At 35.1% G+C, this 19,147-nt stretch overlaps 1 protein-coding gene across 3 annotated transcripts in view; it reads right to left on the bottom strand.

Moving 5' to 3' along the window:
- Positions 1 to 19,147, bottom strand: part of STXBP5 (syntaxin binding protein 5) — a 163,752-nt gene that overhangs the window by 56,490 nt on the left and 88,115 nt on the right. For all 3 annotated transcript variants that reach the window (XM_068984863.1, XM_068984864.1, XM_068984865.1), the window contains exons 10-15: positions 4,823 to 4,977; positions 3,560 to 3,632; positions 1,703 to 1,850; positions 1,436 to 1,503; positions 1,121 to 1,161; positions 63 to 283 (exon numbers count right to left, since the gene is read on the bottom strand). In XM_068984863.1, the coding sequence (XP_068840964.1) occupies positions 63 to 283; positions 1,121 to 1,161; positions 1,436 to 1,503; positions 1,703 to 1,850; positions 3,560 to 3,632; positions 4,823 to 4,977 (706 nt within the window). The remainder of the gene's footprint in view (positions 1 to 62; positions 284 to 1,120; positions 1,162 to 1,435; positions 1,504 to 1,702; positions 1,851 to 3,559; positions 3,633 to 4,822; positions 4,978 to 19,147) is intronic.

Genomic DNA, 19,147 nt, shown 5'->3' with positions numbered 1-19,147 from the left:
TAAGGGATTTGAAAACTTAAATGTCAGACATTTGACACTGAAAATAATTAAGAGACTACTACCGGAATGACTTCTGTAATCACTTCTTGTTTGCTGAATCTATAAATGATGACATGAGCTGAAACTCCAGCTATGCACAGCATTCTACTTTCGGGACACCAGGAGATGATCTGAATGGCATACGGATCCTCATCTACAATGTCTGTGTTTGGCTTCTCATCTTTATTTCTTGACTTTTCAAATACTTTAGATGTCTTTAGTTTATATAATACTTGTAGAGTTACTAAAAAAAAAAAGGGATAAAATATCTTAGTACAAAAGAATAAAAGGGAATATTTAATCAGTCATACCACATCAAAAAAACAGCCTGTTTTTTGAATCATATTTTTATTCCTATGTCTATATTTCTCTCATTCTTTTATATAATGTATTCATTATACTTCATTGACCAAAGAAGGTACACTCATTGTATTCATTAAAAGAAAAAATCACCATCACGATGAATTTAGATTATCTGAAAAAAATGAGTAACAAAAAGACTTTATAAAAAAGAAAAGCATAAATATAAATAATAAAGCACATACTTTGCTTTACAGAATTATTTTCTCTCTGAAAGGTACCACTATTATCTAACACACTTCATGATGAAACATAATATACCCTGAGTTAACTAGATTCTAATTTTGTAATTAGTAGTGTTTGTACATTACTCATTGAAAGCATTCTTTCCTTTTTGCTAAAGTAACCACTGTATATAATTCACATAGCATAAACTTTCATGATATAAGTATAGAATCAGACACTAAAATTATTGAACAGATTTATGTTGATTTGAAACATAGTCTCACTTCTCTTATCTCTGAGTTAGGAAGAGAAGGTTTGAAAAAATACTGAAGAAAGGATTTGAGTATTTCTGCTGAGACTTATTCTTGATTTACTAATTAACATCCTTCAAATATCTTCATCTATTATAAATTCTACTCAAATACTTGATAAATCAAGCATTAACTTTACAGCCTCTAAATTTCAAATTAAATTTTAGCTATGCAATTATTACAAAACAAATTATATAAAAGCAATACTTGTATAGCATGTAACAAATAATATTTAGAATACTTACTCGCAGAAGCATCCCAGAACTTAATCGACCCATCAGCGTGCCTGTGAAAAGCAAATGAATTAAGAATGTGCTGAATAAAAAATTTACACTATTTTTCTCTTTGAAGTTAAATATATTATTACTTGAACACAGTTACCAAAATGAGGAAAACGGTAAAATTTAGGATAAATTTATAGGTTCTATACAATAACTTATTACTTATGATGTTACTGTATAAAGAAAAGCACTACCTGCCCAACTAATTAATATTTATGTAGTCCTAATCATATTTAGTTATTAATGATTTTTTTAAGGAGAAATGAGACTTTTACTTACCCTGTAATAATTATTTCTGAGTAGCTTTGAGCACCCAAGCCCCAATTACCTCCATTAATGGGCCATTCCTATAAGAAAAGATTATTGTATAAAGCCATTTCCAAGCATAGCATGTATCTTCATAATATATTTATGACAACAGTAAACAACACATTTCATTTCCAAAAATGACTAATTTCTCTAGAAAAGGTATCATTATCAACCACGTCAAGGTGAGAGTATAAAATACTGAAAGGTAAAGTAATGAGTAAAATTAATGCTCATTACCTTTTTGCTGTAGCCTTGACGTTTCTGTCTAGCTCCAACAGAATAAAGTGCAGGAATAAGGTCCACAGGACAATCAGCGAAATATTCGCAACATGTAACAGGGGATTCATGTATACTCAAAGGGTAGGGATTTTCAAATATAGGATATCTTTAAGAAGAGGAAAAGAAAAAATATTTATTAATGAATGGTTACCTATGATTAATGAAACAATGAAAAACGTATTTAAACTTATTTAATAATAGGTTATTCTAGGGCTATCATTTAGAGATAATGTTTTTAAATTCCTTTGTTCGACATGGTCTTGTTATTTTCAAGAAGAAAAAAAAAATCATTATTGCAGCTAGCACGCACTAAGTTGACGTGAACTTTGGAATGCCTTAAAGTAAGGTAACTAATACCGTTCACTTACACTTTAGGGTTTTCTTATCTCAGTACCATTTCCATTTTAATCAGACAGCTTATTATGTCCTGTGCACCGTGGATGTTTAGCAGCACCCCTGTCCTCTACCACTAGATGCCAGCAGCACCCCTCCCCTCAACCACAGATGTCCACACAGACATTGTCAAACATCTCTTGAGGGGCAAAATTGCCCACAGTCCAGAAATACTGAATGGGTAAACTTATTTAAAACCGTATTTAATGATTATCTCTCAGGAAATACAACTAATATAACACAATGTTCTTCCATTCAAAAAATTTATAAGTAAACATACTATCATCTAATCTAGAACAAGCAGAATATTGGAAATACCACAAAAAGTTGCACAGGGTCTATGGTGAGAATTTACAGGTCAGTTGTGCGATATCTGGTGAAGAGAGAATAGGAAAAGCTTGAAGAGGAAAAGAAGGCTGCTTTGAAATAGGACAAACTTGAAGAGGAAAAGAAAGCTGCCTTTGAAAGTTATGTGGATTTTTGGTGTCAGTGACACAAGTGGGACATTTCAGCTGCTGGGAGCTACTTAAGAAAAGATGGGGGGCGGGGGGTGATGCTTGTTTAACACGCTGTCCAGTCTTCCTAGAGAACAGGTGCCAGGTTGGAAATGTACGCTGAATAGAGTAGCAGGCTGAGAAACTGTTTTTACATAAAAAACAGAGATCCAAAGAGATTTAAAGAAAAGAGTAACAAGATTGGTGAAGTGAAGCGAAGTGAAAGTTGCTCAGTCATGTATGTCTGACTCTTTGTGACCCCTAAAGTCCATGGAATTCTCCAGGCCAGAATACTGGAGTGGGTAGTCTTGCCCTTCTCCAGGAGATAATCCCAACCCAGGGACCGAACCTGGGGTGGATTCTTTACCAGCTAAGGCACAGGCAAAGCCCAAGAATACTGGAGTGGGTAGCCTACTCCTTTCTCCAGCAGATCTTCCAAACTCAGGAACAGGGATAGGCTACCCATTCTAGTATTCTTGGGCTTCCCGTTGTGGTTCAGCTGGTAAAGAATCCACCCTGGGTTCGACCCCTGGGTTGGGAAGATCCCCTGGAGAAGGGTTAGGCTACCCACTCCCCAGTATTCCAGCCTGGAGAATTCCATGGACCATATAGTACAAGTCCATGGGGTCGCAAAGAACTGGACACGACTGAGCGACTTTCATTTTCACTTTCAGGGTATTCAAGTATTAGGTTGAATCATAAAAAATCTCAGAAATTCAACAAATTTTGATTTAAACTTGGATTTCTATGTGAGTACCATAACGGAGAAATTTGGCAGGTAATGAGAAACATATATCTGTGGTTCCAAAAGGGGGTCCAGGTTATGAATATGAATGCAGCATTTTCAAAGAAATGAAACAGTCAATCCTAAAGAGACTCTTTCTTCACCACATACTAAAGTAACTGTTGACCAAATTTTATTTCTTACCCATTTTGTGCAAGGTCTATTAGTACTAAATCCTTTTCTAGTAGAACCACCACAGCGTATGGTTCTTGAAAATCTGGAACAGGAAAACAAGGCATGAACAATAGTTACAGATATGCAAGAGGGCTGCAGATTAGATAATAAAACATGTTGGCGTGGTTTTTATTTTATTTTGTTCCATTCACTCAAGTATTTAACATTCTGATATTGTACTTCATATAATGTAAGGGCAGTATGTGTTAAATGAGATAAATCTATATAATACCCCATAAATATTTGTTTTGTAAAGATGAGTTAGACAAGTTCAGTACCTTCCATTGTATTGCAAAGTCCAAGACAGTACATGAATAACATATCTCAAATTTAAATCTGAATACCCTTAAGAACAACTCTCATAACTGGATCTCACAGAAATCCACTAGATTACCACTATAATATTATAACTCTTTCTTGGGTATTTTCTATGTGCATATCAACTATAAAATGTATTACATATTTATATCTCAATTAGCTTTAAATAAAAGTAAAAAAGATCCAGCTAAATTTCTCCTTAAATAATAACATGTCAATGATAGTGATTAATTTCATGTGTTAGCTTATCTCTGCTATGGTGCCCATTTGTTTGGTCAAACACCAGTGCAGATGTTGCTATGAAAGCATTTTTAGACGTGATTAACATTTAAGTTAGTAGACTCTAAGTAAGGTAGAAAATTGTAGATAATTTGGGTGGGTCTCATTCAATAAGTTGAAGGCCTGAAGAACAAAGACAGGAGGTGTTCTGAAAAAAGCAATTTGCCTCAAGATGGCAACTTGGAAATCTGCCTGAGTTTCTTGCTTTAAAAATTCAGGTTCAAGACTGCAAATCAAACTCTTTCTTGAATTTTCAAATCGGTAGTACATTTTCACGATTCCTTTAAAATAAATTCATATTTCTGCTCTCATTCACCTTCTAAAATCTCCTATTGGTTCTGTTATTCTGGAAAACTGTAACTGACACCCTAGATTTTTAGAGGATTTTTAAGTTGCTCTTAATGTGGACAGTTTTGTCTATCCTTCAGAGGCACTTACTACCAAAATTTAGAATGAAACAGATAACAGTTTATTAAATAAAATTTCTCAAATAAAATTTATAAAGTTATGAAGGCAACATTCCTTCCCCAGAAGAAATCAGCACAACGGGATAAGTTAACTGCTTAGAAAACCAGGAGGTCTTGCTCTGAGTAATAGACATATATAGAGACTGAATTTTAAAGGTACAACACTTACCATTTGGGTATGGCGTCTCACACAGCGTCAGAAAGTCAACAATTGAGTAGTCCATCTCTAGCACTGCGGTACTTTTCCCATGCATCACTGTTAAGCAAGGTCTCCTTCCTACAGTATCATATGATAAGCCTCCTGATAAAATAATAAAAGGTTCCCTGGAAATAAAACACACAGTTAGGATTATAAACAACACAGTGGAGTCTATCTTCTTGCTATATCATAAATTCTTTGTGAAATAATAAAATCTTAAATTTTAACATTTTTAGGCACCATCTAATTGATTATTCACATATAGATTTTTAAATTGCAGTAGGTAAAAACCAGGTGAATTCTTAAAAATTAATCTACAGTGCATATGAACACTGACCACATTCTACTTTCATATCTCCTTTTGGTCCCTATATTTTTCTTTCCTTTATCTTCTTTATAGAATTTTCAAAAAATTATCTCTGGGTTTCTCCTGTTAAGTCTCTTAAATGTACTGTCATTATTTTCAATCCTAATAAACAGACCCTCTCAACAGACATTCTAAGAGGAAATGTGAATATCCTAAGGCACCCATTGTATGCAATGAATTAACTTCTCAAAGATGCATCAAGAATGTACTAGCTATAAATCACCCCTGAGAAAACTGAAAAAATGGTCACTCAAATCATTTTCTGTAGTGCTTAATTCTCTTCTGGAAGCTTGGCTGGTATCCTCAGAAATACAACTCCCATGCACATCTATCAACTGCCCTTTTGACACTTCTGCTGCTGCTGCTAAGTCGCTTCAGTCGTGTCCGACTCTGTGCGACTCCATAGATGGCAGCCCACCAGGCTCCCCCATCCCTGGGATTCTCCAGGCAAGAATACTGGAGTGGGTTGCCATTTCCATCTCAATGCATGAAAGTGAAAAGTCAAAGTGAAGTCGCTCAGTTGTGTCAGACTCTTCGCGACCCCATGGACTACAGCCTACCAGGCTTCTCTGCCCATGGGATTTTCCAGGCAAGAATACTGGAGTGGGGTGCCACTGACACTTCTAATAAGCCCTATAACTTTGTCTCCTTATTTGTCATTAGTAAGTGTAATGATTTACTTTTAAAAGCTACATATTTAAATATGAAAAGAGAAAAATACCTAAATATCCTTTCATATGCTTTGATCTATGTGTATTTCTTGACTTCCCTGCACGTTTTTCATCCATCTTTTGTTGGATTAGTATCTTTTCTAACTGTTTTCTAAGAGTTCTTTGCATTCTAAGGAAATCAGCTCTTGATCTGCCACACATATCGTCCCATTTGTTGGTGGGGAGTTGTTTACGGTGTATCACACAGATGATTTAAAATGTTCCTATATAATCTGCTTAAATCTCTTCATTTATAATTTTTGAGGTAGTTTCATAGTGCTTCCTCGAGGTCCAGTGTATCTATCCCCCTCCTCTCAGACCTAATACAAGTAGTATGTGATAATATGCAATGTTAAACATAGCTAGTTCTGGAACAACACTGCCTCTGTTTAAATCTCAGCTCTGGCTCTACTTTCCCCATGACATTGCATAAGGTGCTTAATCTCTCCTTGCCAAGTTTCTGCATCTATATAACATGGAGCTAGAGTGGTAAGCATTTCAGTTCAGTCACTCAGTCGTGTCCGACTTTGCAATTCCATGGACTGCAGCACGCCAGGCCTCCTTGTCCGTCACCAACTCCCAAAGCTTGCTCAAACTCATATCCATCGAGTTGGTGATGCCATCCAACCATCTCATCCTGTCATTCACTTCTCCTGCCTTTAATCTTTCCCAGCATCAGGGTCTTTTCCAATGAGTCAGTTCTTTGCATCCGGTGGCCAAAGTATTGGAGCTTCAGCATCAGTCCTTCCAATGAATATTCAGGACTGATTTCCTTTAGCATTGAATGGCTGGATCTCCTTGCAGCCCAAGGACTCTCAAAAGTTGTCTCCAGCACCACAGTTCAAAAGCATCAATTCTTCGGGACTCAGCTTTCTTTATGTTCCAATTCTCACATCCATATATGACAACTCGAAAAACCATACCCTTGACTAGATGGACCTTTGTTGGCAAAGTAATGTCTCTGCTTTTTAATATGCTGTCCATGTTGGTCATAGCTTTTCTTCGAAGGAACAAGTGTATTTATCCTCAGACAATTACTGAATTAATTAATATACGCAAAGCACTGGGTTCAGTGTCTGGTGTAAAGAATTACCTATTATTATTATTATCATTATCTTCAAATCATCATTCACAGAACTAATTATTTTGCTTATTGTTTTCCTCATGAAAACATGACCTCCATGAGGGCAAGGGTATTTATCTGTTTTGTTCACTGCTATATGCAAAACAGTGTGTTGTTGGTAAATAAGTACATTAACAAAAATGTATGTTATGTTAACTACTGTCTAGCTTACTAACATTTAGATTTTTCAGTACTAAACTGTTTCGGGTAATAGACCTATACCCATACTTTCACTATTCTCAATTCTTAACTTACTGTGATTATTGACTGTAGTCAGGAAAGTATATTTAATTTTCTTCTACTTTTCATTACATACAGTGAATAAACAATATAACTAACTCTTGTATTCTGAAATACAACATACAACTGAATATAAAATACTAAAAAGGGTGAAGAGTTGAACAACTTACATTTTTATAGAATGAGAGGCATGGGCCACGTATTTGATATGCAATATTTTAAAAAAAGTCTGACAAGTTTGTTTTTATATATATAAAACTCGCATTATTAAGAACTATGAACAGGAACATGCTAAGGTACATTACAGAATAAAATTCCCATGGAGATACCAAGTAGGTACTGACAGGTAGGTAATCAGTTTATTAGACAAACTCTTAACATGGTTTAAATAACATCATGGCATTTTGTTAAGTTTGTCCTATATATATATGTTTGCTCAGTGGCCTTGTAAATGCCTATACTTCTTTTGTAAATTTAGGAGAAAAAACAACAACAAATTATGGGTAAAAATAAATGAATAAGAAATAGTTTGAAAGGAATATCAAGGTAATAATATTTTTCATAATAATACAAGTTTCCATAATTCAGCAATAAATGCATGTGTATGCATATTTTTTCTTATCTTATGGGATGTTTAAAAAAAAATCACCTCAGTTTGCCAGGCAGCAATCACTTGACTTACAAACTTAATGTCCCAAATCTTGAGGCATAAATATTTTACCAGAAGAAACCAGTCTTAAATACAATGGTAAAATTGAGTTAAATATTTTAACTTTTGACATATAAAACTATAAAAATTCAAAAGTTTTGTTGACACTTGGAATTATATTCAAAGTTCTAGGAATCTAGATAATTTCTAGATAACATGTGAATTGTGAATATGGATAATCTTTTTTTAAATAAATTATCCTTTTTGATGTCATAGTAAGGTCTAGAAGTAATATAAGTTTTATCCAAGAGTCTGCCTTTTGAAGGCATCTAGGTTAGGAAGGTATTAGTTTGAACTTTTTACAATTTTGATTGTTATTTTTAAGAGGCTAGACACTTTAGGAAAGTAAACATGTTTCCTGACTCTGATTAAGCTCCCGAGGCTGGCCTTGACAATAGATTTGGCTGAAGTTGTGTTTCCAGGTTAAGCATTCTTCATTTTCTCTACTCAAGAAGTCATTTGTATAACCAATTTGCTTAACTCAGTCCCATAATACTACCCATTCATTTGAGCACCTGTACTCCGGATCAGCCTGGGATTTCTTTGGAAGGAATGATGTTAAAGCAGAAACTCCAGCACTTTGGCCACCTCATGCGAAGAGTTGACTCATTGGAAAAGACTGTGATGCTGGGAGGGATTGAAGGCAGGAGGAGAAGGGGACGACAGAGGATGAGATGGCTGGATGGCATCACTGACTTGATGGACGTGAATCTGACTGAACTCCGGGAGTTGGTGATGGACAGGGAGGCCTGGCGTGCTGCGATTCATGGGTCGCAAAGAGTCAGACACGACTGAGCGACTGAACTGAACTGAACTCCTGAGAATAAAATGGTGCTTTCATGCTTGTTCTAGACAGACAGTTAACACACTGTGACAAGTATGAAGACAATAAAACAAGGTAGAGTGCTGAATGTGAGGGAGGGACTAGAGGGGCTTCTGTAAAATAGAGCAGTCAGGAAAGGCCCCTAAAGTAATGACAGGTGAACTGGAATCAGAATGAAGAGGAGCCAGCTAATCAAAGGCCTCAGGGTTGGAAGAGAAGGATATACAGTTTAGACTGCAGGAATAACCACCGCAAAGACCTCAAGTCTAGAATGAGCGTGGGCTACCTGAGGAACGAAAAGGCCACCATGGTTGCAACACATTGAGTAAAGCAACACGTGGTAGATGACATGACTCCAAATCTTGCAAACACATCCTGTTTACATCATAATGACCTCAAGAACCTAACCGTTCTCTATTTCATCTTCTTAATCAACATGAGTTCTGGCCCTAATAACCTCCAACTTATATTCTTACAATACGTTTGGTTGTTCACTGCCTGAGATATACTTGTCCCTCATTTTGTGTTGGGCTAATATCTATTTCTCCTTTAAAACTCAGTCTAATCCATATTTTTCCTGACCCATCCTTCCTGAGTTGGATGCCCTTCCTGTGTTCCTAAGCACCCTCCATATACCTCTTCTCAGCATTTCCACACTGAATTTTCATTATCTACTTTCCATTTGTATTGTGAGCTCCTTCAGGACACAGAATGGTATTTAATCTCTGTACTCATAGGCGCTAGGCAAGGTATCCCCAAATGTTTTTGTTACATACATTGTAAACATCACTAAACCTACTGCTCAGCTGGTCAATGGTGCTAGGCTTACTGACTCCTGTAGAAGCCCCACAATCTTAGTCAGATTGGAGAAGGAAATGGTAACCTACTCCAGTAATCTTGCCTGGGAAATTCCATGGACAGAGGAGCCTGGTGGGAAATAGTCCATGAGGTCCTAAAGAGTCGGACACAACTTAGCAACTAAACAACAACAACAACATTGAGAAATGCTGTCTAAAGCAGCTTGAAATACAACTGTTGTGCTATTCTGATACTCCTTCTGCATAATTAGCACGACTATATTAGTCACTACTCCTATATATTTTTAAGATTGGAATTTAAGTTCTAAATATGTAATCTCATATGCCATTGATTTATACTACTAATCTTATCAAATTCCCTGAGTTTTTCCAAATGAAGATATGCCATTCTATTTCAGAGGTGTGTGCTGTGTTGTGCTTAGTCACTCAGTCGTGTCTGATCTTTGTGACCCCATGGGTCAGCCAGGATCCTCAGTCCATGGGATTTTCCAGGCAAGAATACTGGACTGGTATAACACTTTGCATTTGGTGAGCAGAATTGTACCTGAGCTCTTGAAAGCTACCAGGTAACAAATACCTTATCCTTACCACTCTAATCTCAGAGCTTAACATGAAGTCCAAACACACACTTATTACTGACTGAATTAATAAAGAATTATTAATTTTTATAAGGCCCTATGTCATATTTTTCACATTCTTAGTTCACCTTTCAAATGTAAATTTGTATTATGTAATTTGAATAGTCTAAGGGAAATTTGTGCAGTTATGACCTCTTATTTGGTGTCAAGTTAGAGTCACCTGCACACATGGTTAGAGTGGAAAACAAATTGTGAAACATACGCAATAAGTAGTAGTGAATTCCTTCTGCAAAGTTTTTGAGCCAAGAAATCAAAATGGAATAAGCAAAAACAAAGGTTTCAAAAATATGAATTTTAATGTAAGGTCCAGGAAGCAGAAAATAAAATAAAATTGAAAATACAGGGAAATGGGACTTCCTTGGCAGTCCAGGGGCTTCCAATGAAGAAGATGTGGGTTTGATTCCTAGTGGGTGAACTAAGATTCTGGTATGTGGTTGGCATGGGCAAAAAATAATACAAAATAAAAATAAAAGAAGAAAACATTGGGAGATGAATTTCTAATCATATAATGTTACAGTCTCAAACAATGCTGTTCAAACTATCTGTGGTCAAGAACTATTTAGAAATTATAAAATTCACTGGAAATCTATGCTTTTTATAAGAAAAACAACTAAAGTGTGTGTAGATGTTGTGGCAATGTCAAATGAGATGAAAGTTTCTATGATCTACTCTTGATTTCTATACTAATTTTGTCTCAGATCAGTTAGCAGAGTGGACTCATTCATACATCACACTTTGAGTAGTGGAGCACTGAAAGCTGAGCCTCCTAATGACTGGCACTACTTGACTTAGCGTCATTAAGGATCTCACTATAAGACCCCACACCCCTTACACTCTGCAGACCTCAATCAGAAACCATAGAACTCTTTAGCTGGGCCTGGATGGATAGAGAGGCTCATCACAAGAACAATTCTTTGATAAAAAGAGAACTACTACTTAGTTATAAGAAGTTTTCATCAGGGTATCATTTGACTGAACAGAGAAATACCTGGGTACCATAAGAATAAATCACTATGATAATGACATAATTTGCTAGTATGATGAAGATGATGTTCAATTATATTTCCAGTTCACATCTGTACATCTGCCAATTTTAAGAGGACCCTTTGGAGCCAAGGGAGACACTTCCAGACCATGTTTCACTAGTGACTAACCCTAAGAATCTTTTGCTAATATAGATAAAAAGTTATGATTTTGGAGTAAAAATAAAAGAAGGTAACATTTAAGCAAGTTTCTGTTCATTTCATGAACAGAATTTAACATGAATAATTTAACAATGATAATACAGTTTTGGTAGAGTGGGTCTGTTATACTACAGTATTTGCATAAAATACAAGATTTTAACTTTGAGTCAAATATTTTTATAATTTTTGTTATGTTAAGTTGTTAAGAATAATTGGATTTAATACACATCCTTTAAGGTAATAAAAATATGGAATCTCAAAATATTTCCTTTTGGATAAGTCCTCTAAATGCCTATGTGACATGCAACAGTGATTCTTACTATGGTCTGTGACTGCTAGGGGTTCCCAAGACTCTTTCCAAAAAATCATTATGGGTGAAACTATTTTCATTGTGACATTAAGACATCACTTGCCTTTTTTTACTATGTTGATATTTGTACTGACAGCAAAAAAGTAACAGTAATTGGACAAAACTCGTGTACCTCAGACTGAACTGAATCAGCATGAATTAAAACAGCGGCACCAAACTCTACTAGTTATAGTCTTTACTGCCACAAGACAAGGAGGACGTTTTTCCCCCTCACTTTAAAGTGTCCTTGATGAAGCAGTAAAATGACTACTTTTAAATTTTGCATCCTGACCCTAGGGCTTTAGTTTATTAAAAGGAGTTCTATTAGTACCATGGAAAGAAATGTCCAACACTGTGCTGAGAAAATGGGAGCAGATCTGAGTAGTATCTGAGTGGTAGTATGTAAGTTGTTGTCGTTCAGTTGCTAAGTCGTGTCTGACTCTTTGAGATGCCATGGACTGCAACACTCCAGTCTTCCTTGTTCTTCACCATCTCCTGGGATTTGCTCAAACTCACGTCCATTGAGTCGGTGACGCCATCCAACCATCTCATCCTCTGTCTCCCCCTTCTCCTGCCTTCAGTCTTTCCCAGCATCAGTTCCAATGAGCTGACTCTTCGCATCAGATGGCCAATGTATTAGAGCTTCAGCTTTAGCATCAGTCCTTCCAATGAATACTCAGGGTTGATTTCCTTTAGGATTGACTGGCTTGATTTCCTTGCTGTCCAAGGGACTCTCAAGAGTCTTCTCCAACATCACAGTTCAAAAGCATCAATTCTTCAGTGCTCAGCCTCTATGGTCCAACTCTCACATTCATACATGACTACTGGAAAAACCACAGCTTTGACTATAAGAACCTTTGTTGGCAAAGTGATATCTCTTCTTTTTAAACTGCTGTCTAGGTTTGTTATAGCCTTCCTCCCAAGGAATAGTATAAGAGCTGTAGTTTATTATTTTACACGTTAAAGATGTCCAAAATAAAACAATTCCCCTAATTTTTTTAGAATGTTAAAGTTATTTTAAAATATATTAATACATATTTTTAAAATTCTAAACTTTATTTCTGATATGGTAAATATCAAAAGATAAAAACCCACAAAAATAAAAGTTCTTTTCGGTTCTTCATAATTAAAAGTGTAAAGGATCCTGAGATTAGCTTGCAGATAGTAAGTATACATCTAAAAATTAAGCCCACACAAAAGAAAATAAGCAATGACAGGTTTTCATTTTAATAAAGGTAGTAACAGTTAATGGGTTATTATAATTACTAAGAGATTATATAATTATATAAATGGTATTATAATTAAAGAGGTATTAGTAGTGGGCTTGGGTTTATTAGCGGATTCTATTAGCACAATACAAAGAAATGAAAGTGGCATCTTCTCTAAATTATCTTCTTTTGACCATTAGTATAGTGATACTTATCAAAGTCCTATGACTTCTGTGCTTAGTCACTCAGTCATGTCAGACTCTCTGTGACCCCACAGACTGTAGAATGCCAGGCCCCTCTGTCCATGGGGATTTTCCTGGCAAGAATACTGGTATGGTTTGCCATGCCCTCCTCCAGGGGATCTACGCAACGAAGGAAAATGACTTCTCTTTATACTAGTCAAATTTTAAAGTCTTCCTTAATCATTTAAGAATTTTTAAGAGTTATTTAGCATTGGTCCTCTAATATCTGAAACTTTCATTTAAATAACTGCCCACAAATCACAAATTTAAAGATAAAGGCAGAAAAATCCATGAATTCTAAATTCCTTGCTTAATTATGAAAGGGAAATAGGATCTCAGAACACCATTCCTACATTGGAGGCAAAAACTTCCTTAAGTGCTACTGTGAACTGAAAATTTCATGAACCATAAAAACTTCAGAAGAATTACAATAATTCTCTAGTAGCCCATAAAGATTGATAATGATAATAAAAGCTAGTATGATGAAGTTGCCATGCAATGGCAACATAACTTTTCTCCACCTGTGCTTTTTAGGACAGAGCATCAGTTGTAGTGTGAAGTTAAACAGAAAGCAAAACAGTAAGCACCATATGGTAAATCAGTGAGATAAAGATACAGAGTTTAGTAGACCTATCCTAACTATACAAATTCTACAAAACGTATGCTGTGGATTTTACAGTTTTTACATACAGATTCGTTAGGATACATAAGATTTATAAGGACATAACAGTAATACATATCAGTGTAATACTCTGGTTTTTTCTTGTATCAATATACATAGAAAAATTTGACTATGTAACAATTAGACTTTCTTTTTTCCCCAAAAAGAAATCTAAACATTTTAATGTAGTCTTTGCCATATGGAATTAAATTAAGATGAAATGAATTGTATATGTGGTTCACAGTGTCACAAATATAATTTCAAAGCTTATTTATAAAACAACATTTAAAAGTCATTTACTGCAAACAGTCTTACATGGATTTTATTGTTGTCATCTAGGAAAATATAACCTAAATTATGTAAGCTAGTATCAATATATATTATAAACATCCAAGTAGTGGGCTCCAAAATCACTGTGGAAGGTAACTGCAGTCATGAAATTAAAAGACACTTGCTCCTTGGAAGAAAAGCTATGACAAACCTAGACAGAGTATTAGAAAGCAGAGACATGACTTTGCTGACACAGGTCCATATAGTCAAAGGTCCAGTAGTCATGTATGGATGTGAGAGTTGGCCATGAAGAAAGCTGAGTGTTGAATAATTGATGCTTCTGAATTGTGGTGCTAGAGAAGACTTGAGAGTCCCTTAGACTGCAAGGAGATCAAACCAGTCCATCCTAAAGGAAATCAGTCCTGATTATTCACTGGAAGGACTGACACTAAAGCTGAAACTCCAATATTTTGGCCACCTGATGCATTGTGTCAACTCATTTGAAAAGACCCTCATGCTGGGAAAGATTGAAGGCAAAAGGAAAAGAGGACAGCAGAGGATGAGATGGTTAGATAGCATTACTGACTCAATGGACATGAATCTGAGCCAGCTCAGGGAGATAGTGAAGGATGGGGAAGCTTGGCATGCTGCTGCAGGCCATGGAGTCACAAAGAGTTGGACACGACTTAGCAACTGAACAGAAACAACAACCAGTGAACTATCACTAAGACATTGAGTGTATGTACAGATCACAGTGAAGTCATCTTAGGGATAGGAAAAATTGTAGATTAGGATGATGAATAAAGATGGGAAATATACTCTTAGATTAGCTTGAATAATACATAAGGCTTTAAGAATGCACTAGAGAACCAATTTTTTTTTTGGCTTCCCTGGTGGCTCAGAAGGTAAAGAATCCATCTGCAATGTGGGAGATCTGGGTTCGATCCTTGGGTTGGGAAGATCTCCTAAAGAAGGAAATGGCAACTCACTCCAAAATTCTTATCTGGAGAATCTCCATGGACAGAGGAGCCTGGCAGGCTACAGCCCATGGGATTGGAAAGAGTTGGACATGAGCGACTACCCACAGAGAACCAACTTACATGAAAAGTAAGCATGGCTCTAAAAGAAACTGTAGGAAAGCTCAGAATGAACTTCAGTAGTAGGCAAAAGTAGAAAAAATCAACTAGAGGCAGTATAAGAAGGGAATGTCTTAATAGCCATAACAAATAAGCAACAATTTTGAAAATGACTAGGTTTGAAATAAAATTTGTATTTTAATAAATAATACATATACAAAACTACAGACAAGTTTATGAATAATTTCTGGTCCCTGTCAAAACGTAAAAGCTTAGCTGGACAAATGCTTACAAAAAATTAAAGTGGAAAGTTTCTATGAATCATTGCTGCTTTGCCTGCAGATAGAAATAAATGTAACTTCAACCCCCAATTATGGCAGCACGCTGCCTTTCCATTAACAGCTTTCATTTAGGAGTTCACATTATGGTTAGAGAATTAAAGATAATTCTAAAGCATAAATGCTGATTTTAAGGTAGTAAATTAAAAAACAAAGTCATAATGCATTGATATGACTATGAAATTATTATATTTTATACTTCTTTAAAGTATAATTTCAAAAAGAAATCTGTCTATTTGTTAAGGTTCCTAAAAATATTTTATCTTCAAAATTTTATCACTGGAAATTTACTGTAAAGAAACAGTATAATAGCAAAAATCTTCTGTTGAATTCTCTATAGAATCATGAGAGAATATGTTTACTACTATATTAGTAATATTAAAATTTGATTATCTATAATGTGAAAAACTAAATGTTTGAAAAAAGGGAGGCATGTCTGAGTAAACTATACAGCCTTTGAAACTTAATTTTAAACACTGATAAAACTAGGATACTTTAGATAGAGTAAGAGGACAAAAATTACCAAACTGAATATCCTCAAAGAATAAAGTAAAGTGAAAATGGATATGCATTTGAAAAAAGACTTAGGGAAAATGAACCCATGAAAAAAAATTGTTTTAGAATAGTGGAATTACAGGTCCTATGTTTCTCTTGTTAGGATTTTATTTAATGTCACAAATTAAAAAAAAATCTAGATACTTTCAAAAACATTTCAGAGAATAAGATAATAACAGTGGTTAAAATGAAGTTAAGTTTTCGTGACTAATTAAACTTTTTAAAAGTGCATTTTTCCTGTGAAATATCTGAAGAGCTTGCCAATTTTTAATGTCATGTTCATATCTGTTATTATACTTTGTATTAAGGTCCTGCTAAAATGTAGCTTATGCAGAAAATTTTTCTGCTTTCTAGATCACTCAAGAAAAAGCAAATTAAGTCATGATATTATTATGTTTTATTCATTCAACTATCATTTTACTGAGAGCTTTATGTGTGGAAGTCACTGTAGCAGGGGCTAAGAATGCTTTTCCATCCTTTAATTTCCCTAGTTTTGTTCCATTTTTCAACTTGTGCACTCCCCTCTGCCACACTGTTTATTGTTATCATCTACTTCACCTACTTCAGTGTTACATTTCAGGATCTAAAATATATATAATTCTAAGATTTTTGGTTTTGTTCACTGTTTAGTTGCTAAGTCACATCCGACACCAAAAAATTTTCTAAAAGAATAGATCACATGATCATATAAAAATGCTTTCAAAATTTAAGAAAGGTTATCTTCTCCATCTGTACTTTGGAATCATTATTAGAAATCCACTCTAAAACTTTTTTCTAAACATGTTTCATTTTCAGTGTCTCCTATTCCAAAGGCTCTTACTTTTCTGTCATTAGTCATATGGAGGTCTTCTCTAATTTAAAGTGAAAATAAAAATCTGCATCTTGGGACTTCCATGGTGTACCAGCGGTTAAGACGCCTCGCTTCTGACGCAGGCAGCAAGGGTTTGATCACTGGTTGGGGAACTAACATCCCACATGTTATGCATTATGGCCAAAATAAATAAATACTGCTTTCTACTCTCAAAAAAAAAAAAAAAAAGAATCTGTACCTTACTCTTCTTGATGACACATAATTGCTACTTATATCTACTGGTGAATTCACTAAATACATGTTCTACATGAGGGTTTTCCATTATGAATCCATTCATTTCTTTTTCTTTCTTTTAACATCCCTACATTCTGGTTCATCTTTGAAATGTACTATTCAAGCACCTTTTCACAAGTTAGTCTTTCCTACAATATATATCTCCTAATTTTTCTTCTGTTATCTTTCTACAGAAGTAAATAATGCTTGCTTACTCTTTCCTAGAAACAGTTCAAAATTATGATTACCTTATATTTCCATTCTTCCTGTTTGGAGTCTGCTAGTCTTCATTCCTATTTTATTTTAGCATCTTTCAAGGTAAAACACCAGTGCTGGGAGCGTTGGTGCTACAGGGTTCTGAGCTGTCAGGGAAGCATCCTGCATATGTTGCTCTGTTTCATACTGAAGCAACATCACCTCCATTTTAGCAACTGCCACTGGTTAAATATACTTTGAAGGCTTGATAACACATCTACTTTCCAAAAAAGTTAACAAGTAAAATTTGCTAATGATAGAAAAATGGATTTGGATATCAGTAGACTTAATTAAATATGGATATAATTTTTAATTTAGCTGTAATAAATTAAATATTAATAAAGATGCTTAAAAATAGAAAAATCTTACTACTTTAAATTGATAGATGCCATGGACAAACCCCAATCTTGAGCATATCCTTATATAACTACTAAATGAAGTGTTCTGATGTCAGAGGAAACAGCTATCAATCCAGTAGTCTCAGTGTTCTAGCTACAGGGGATTATACAATAATGTTAAGGCACTGCAAGTCAAAAGTTATCTTATAATCAAGAAAGTGAATAATAACTTATACTAGTTAGGTATGAGGTTTAAAGAGTAAGGCTGGGAAAGAATGTTCTACTTTTGAGAGAATGAAAATAATATAGATAAATCTGCAGTGGGTCATAAGAATGTCTCTGAAGACAGTGATAAGATGAAAATCAGCCAATCTGAGATTAAAACTTGCTGACTTGATTGAAACTTTACTTGTAAAAATAACAAGTATATAGGGAAGGTTATCTGATGAGACACTTGAAATTTTAAGAGTCCATGGATTCAGAAAGGTCTTTTCCCATTAGGTACAATTAAATATAAATCTGCTTGGGGAATTTTCCACAGTATGGGTATATGACCAAGTGCTATGATCATGCATGGATACTATAAAAAACAGTGGGCATCATCAGGTTAGAATTAAATCTGCAGCCTGGAAGCAACCTAAAAAGCTCTCTGGTCATGAGTAGCTAGGGTTACCTGCATTAAGTTATCTAGGCTAAGAGGCACAGACAGATTCCTCAGCTCACATTAGTGTGATTATGTGTACCAAGTATGATTTAACACTAAATTTAAAAAGACAATCTGATAAACTAGCAAATATAAAAAAGAATGCAGTTCTTGGTGAACTGAGTGACTTATGAGTGATTAGGATAGTCCAATCCTAACCCAGGCTATCTGTGAGCATGTCCAGTAAACTGATTAAGAGCTCCAGCTCTGGGGTCAACCGGGGCTCAAAATTGGCTCTATTACTTCATGGGTCAAGCTAGTTAAGCTTTCCATGGCTCATTATCTATAATCCTAAATGCAGACAATAAAAGTACCCCAGTCATAGTGCTGCTAGGAGAATTATTAAAGATAATACATTCAAATTGCACAGGAGAATATCTGACACATAGTAAGTAAGTAACAAATGTTCACTGTATCTACTAATTCGTTTCTTCTTGGTGCTTTAACGCCAAGCCATCTAAGTAGGGTATTGAGAACAGTAAGATCTAAGATGCTATTTTTATCTCAAGTAAGTATATAAGGATTGTTAGGACTTCTGCTTCACTGACTTCACTAAAGCCTTTGACTGTGTAGATCAAAACAAACTGTGGAAAATTCTGAAAGA

The sequence above is a fragment of the Capricornis sumatraensis genome, chromosome 13, assembly GCF_032405125.1.
Source record: "Capricornis sumatraensis isolate serow.1 chromosome 13, serow.2, whole genome shotgun sequence".
NCBI lineage: Eukaryota > Metazoa > Chordata > Mammalia > Artiodactyla > Bovidae > Capricornis > Capricornis sumatraensis.
Note: the sequence above shows the minus strand (reverse complement) of the source record. Positions and strands in the feature narration are given on the sequence as shown.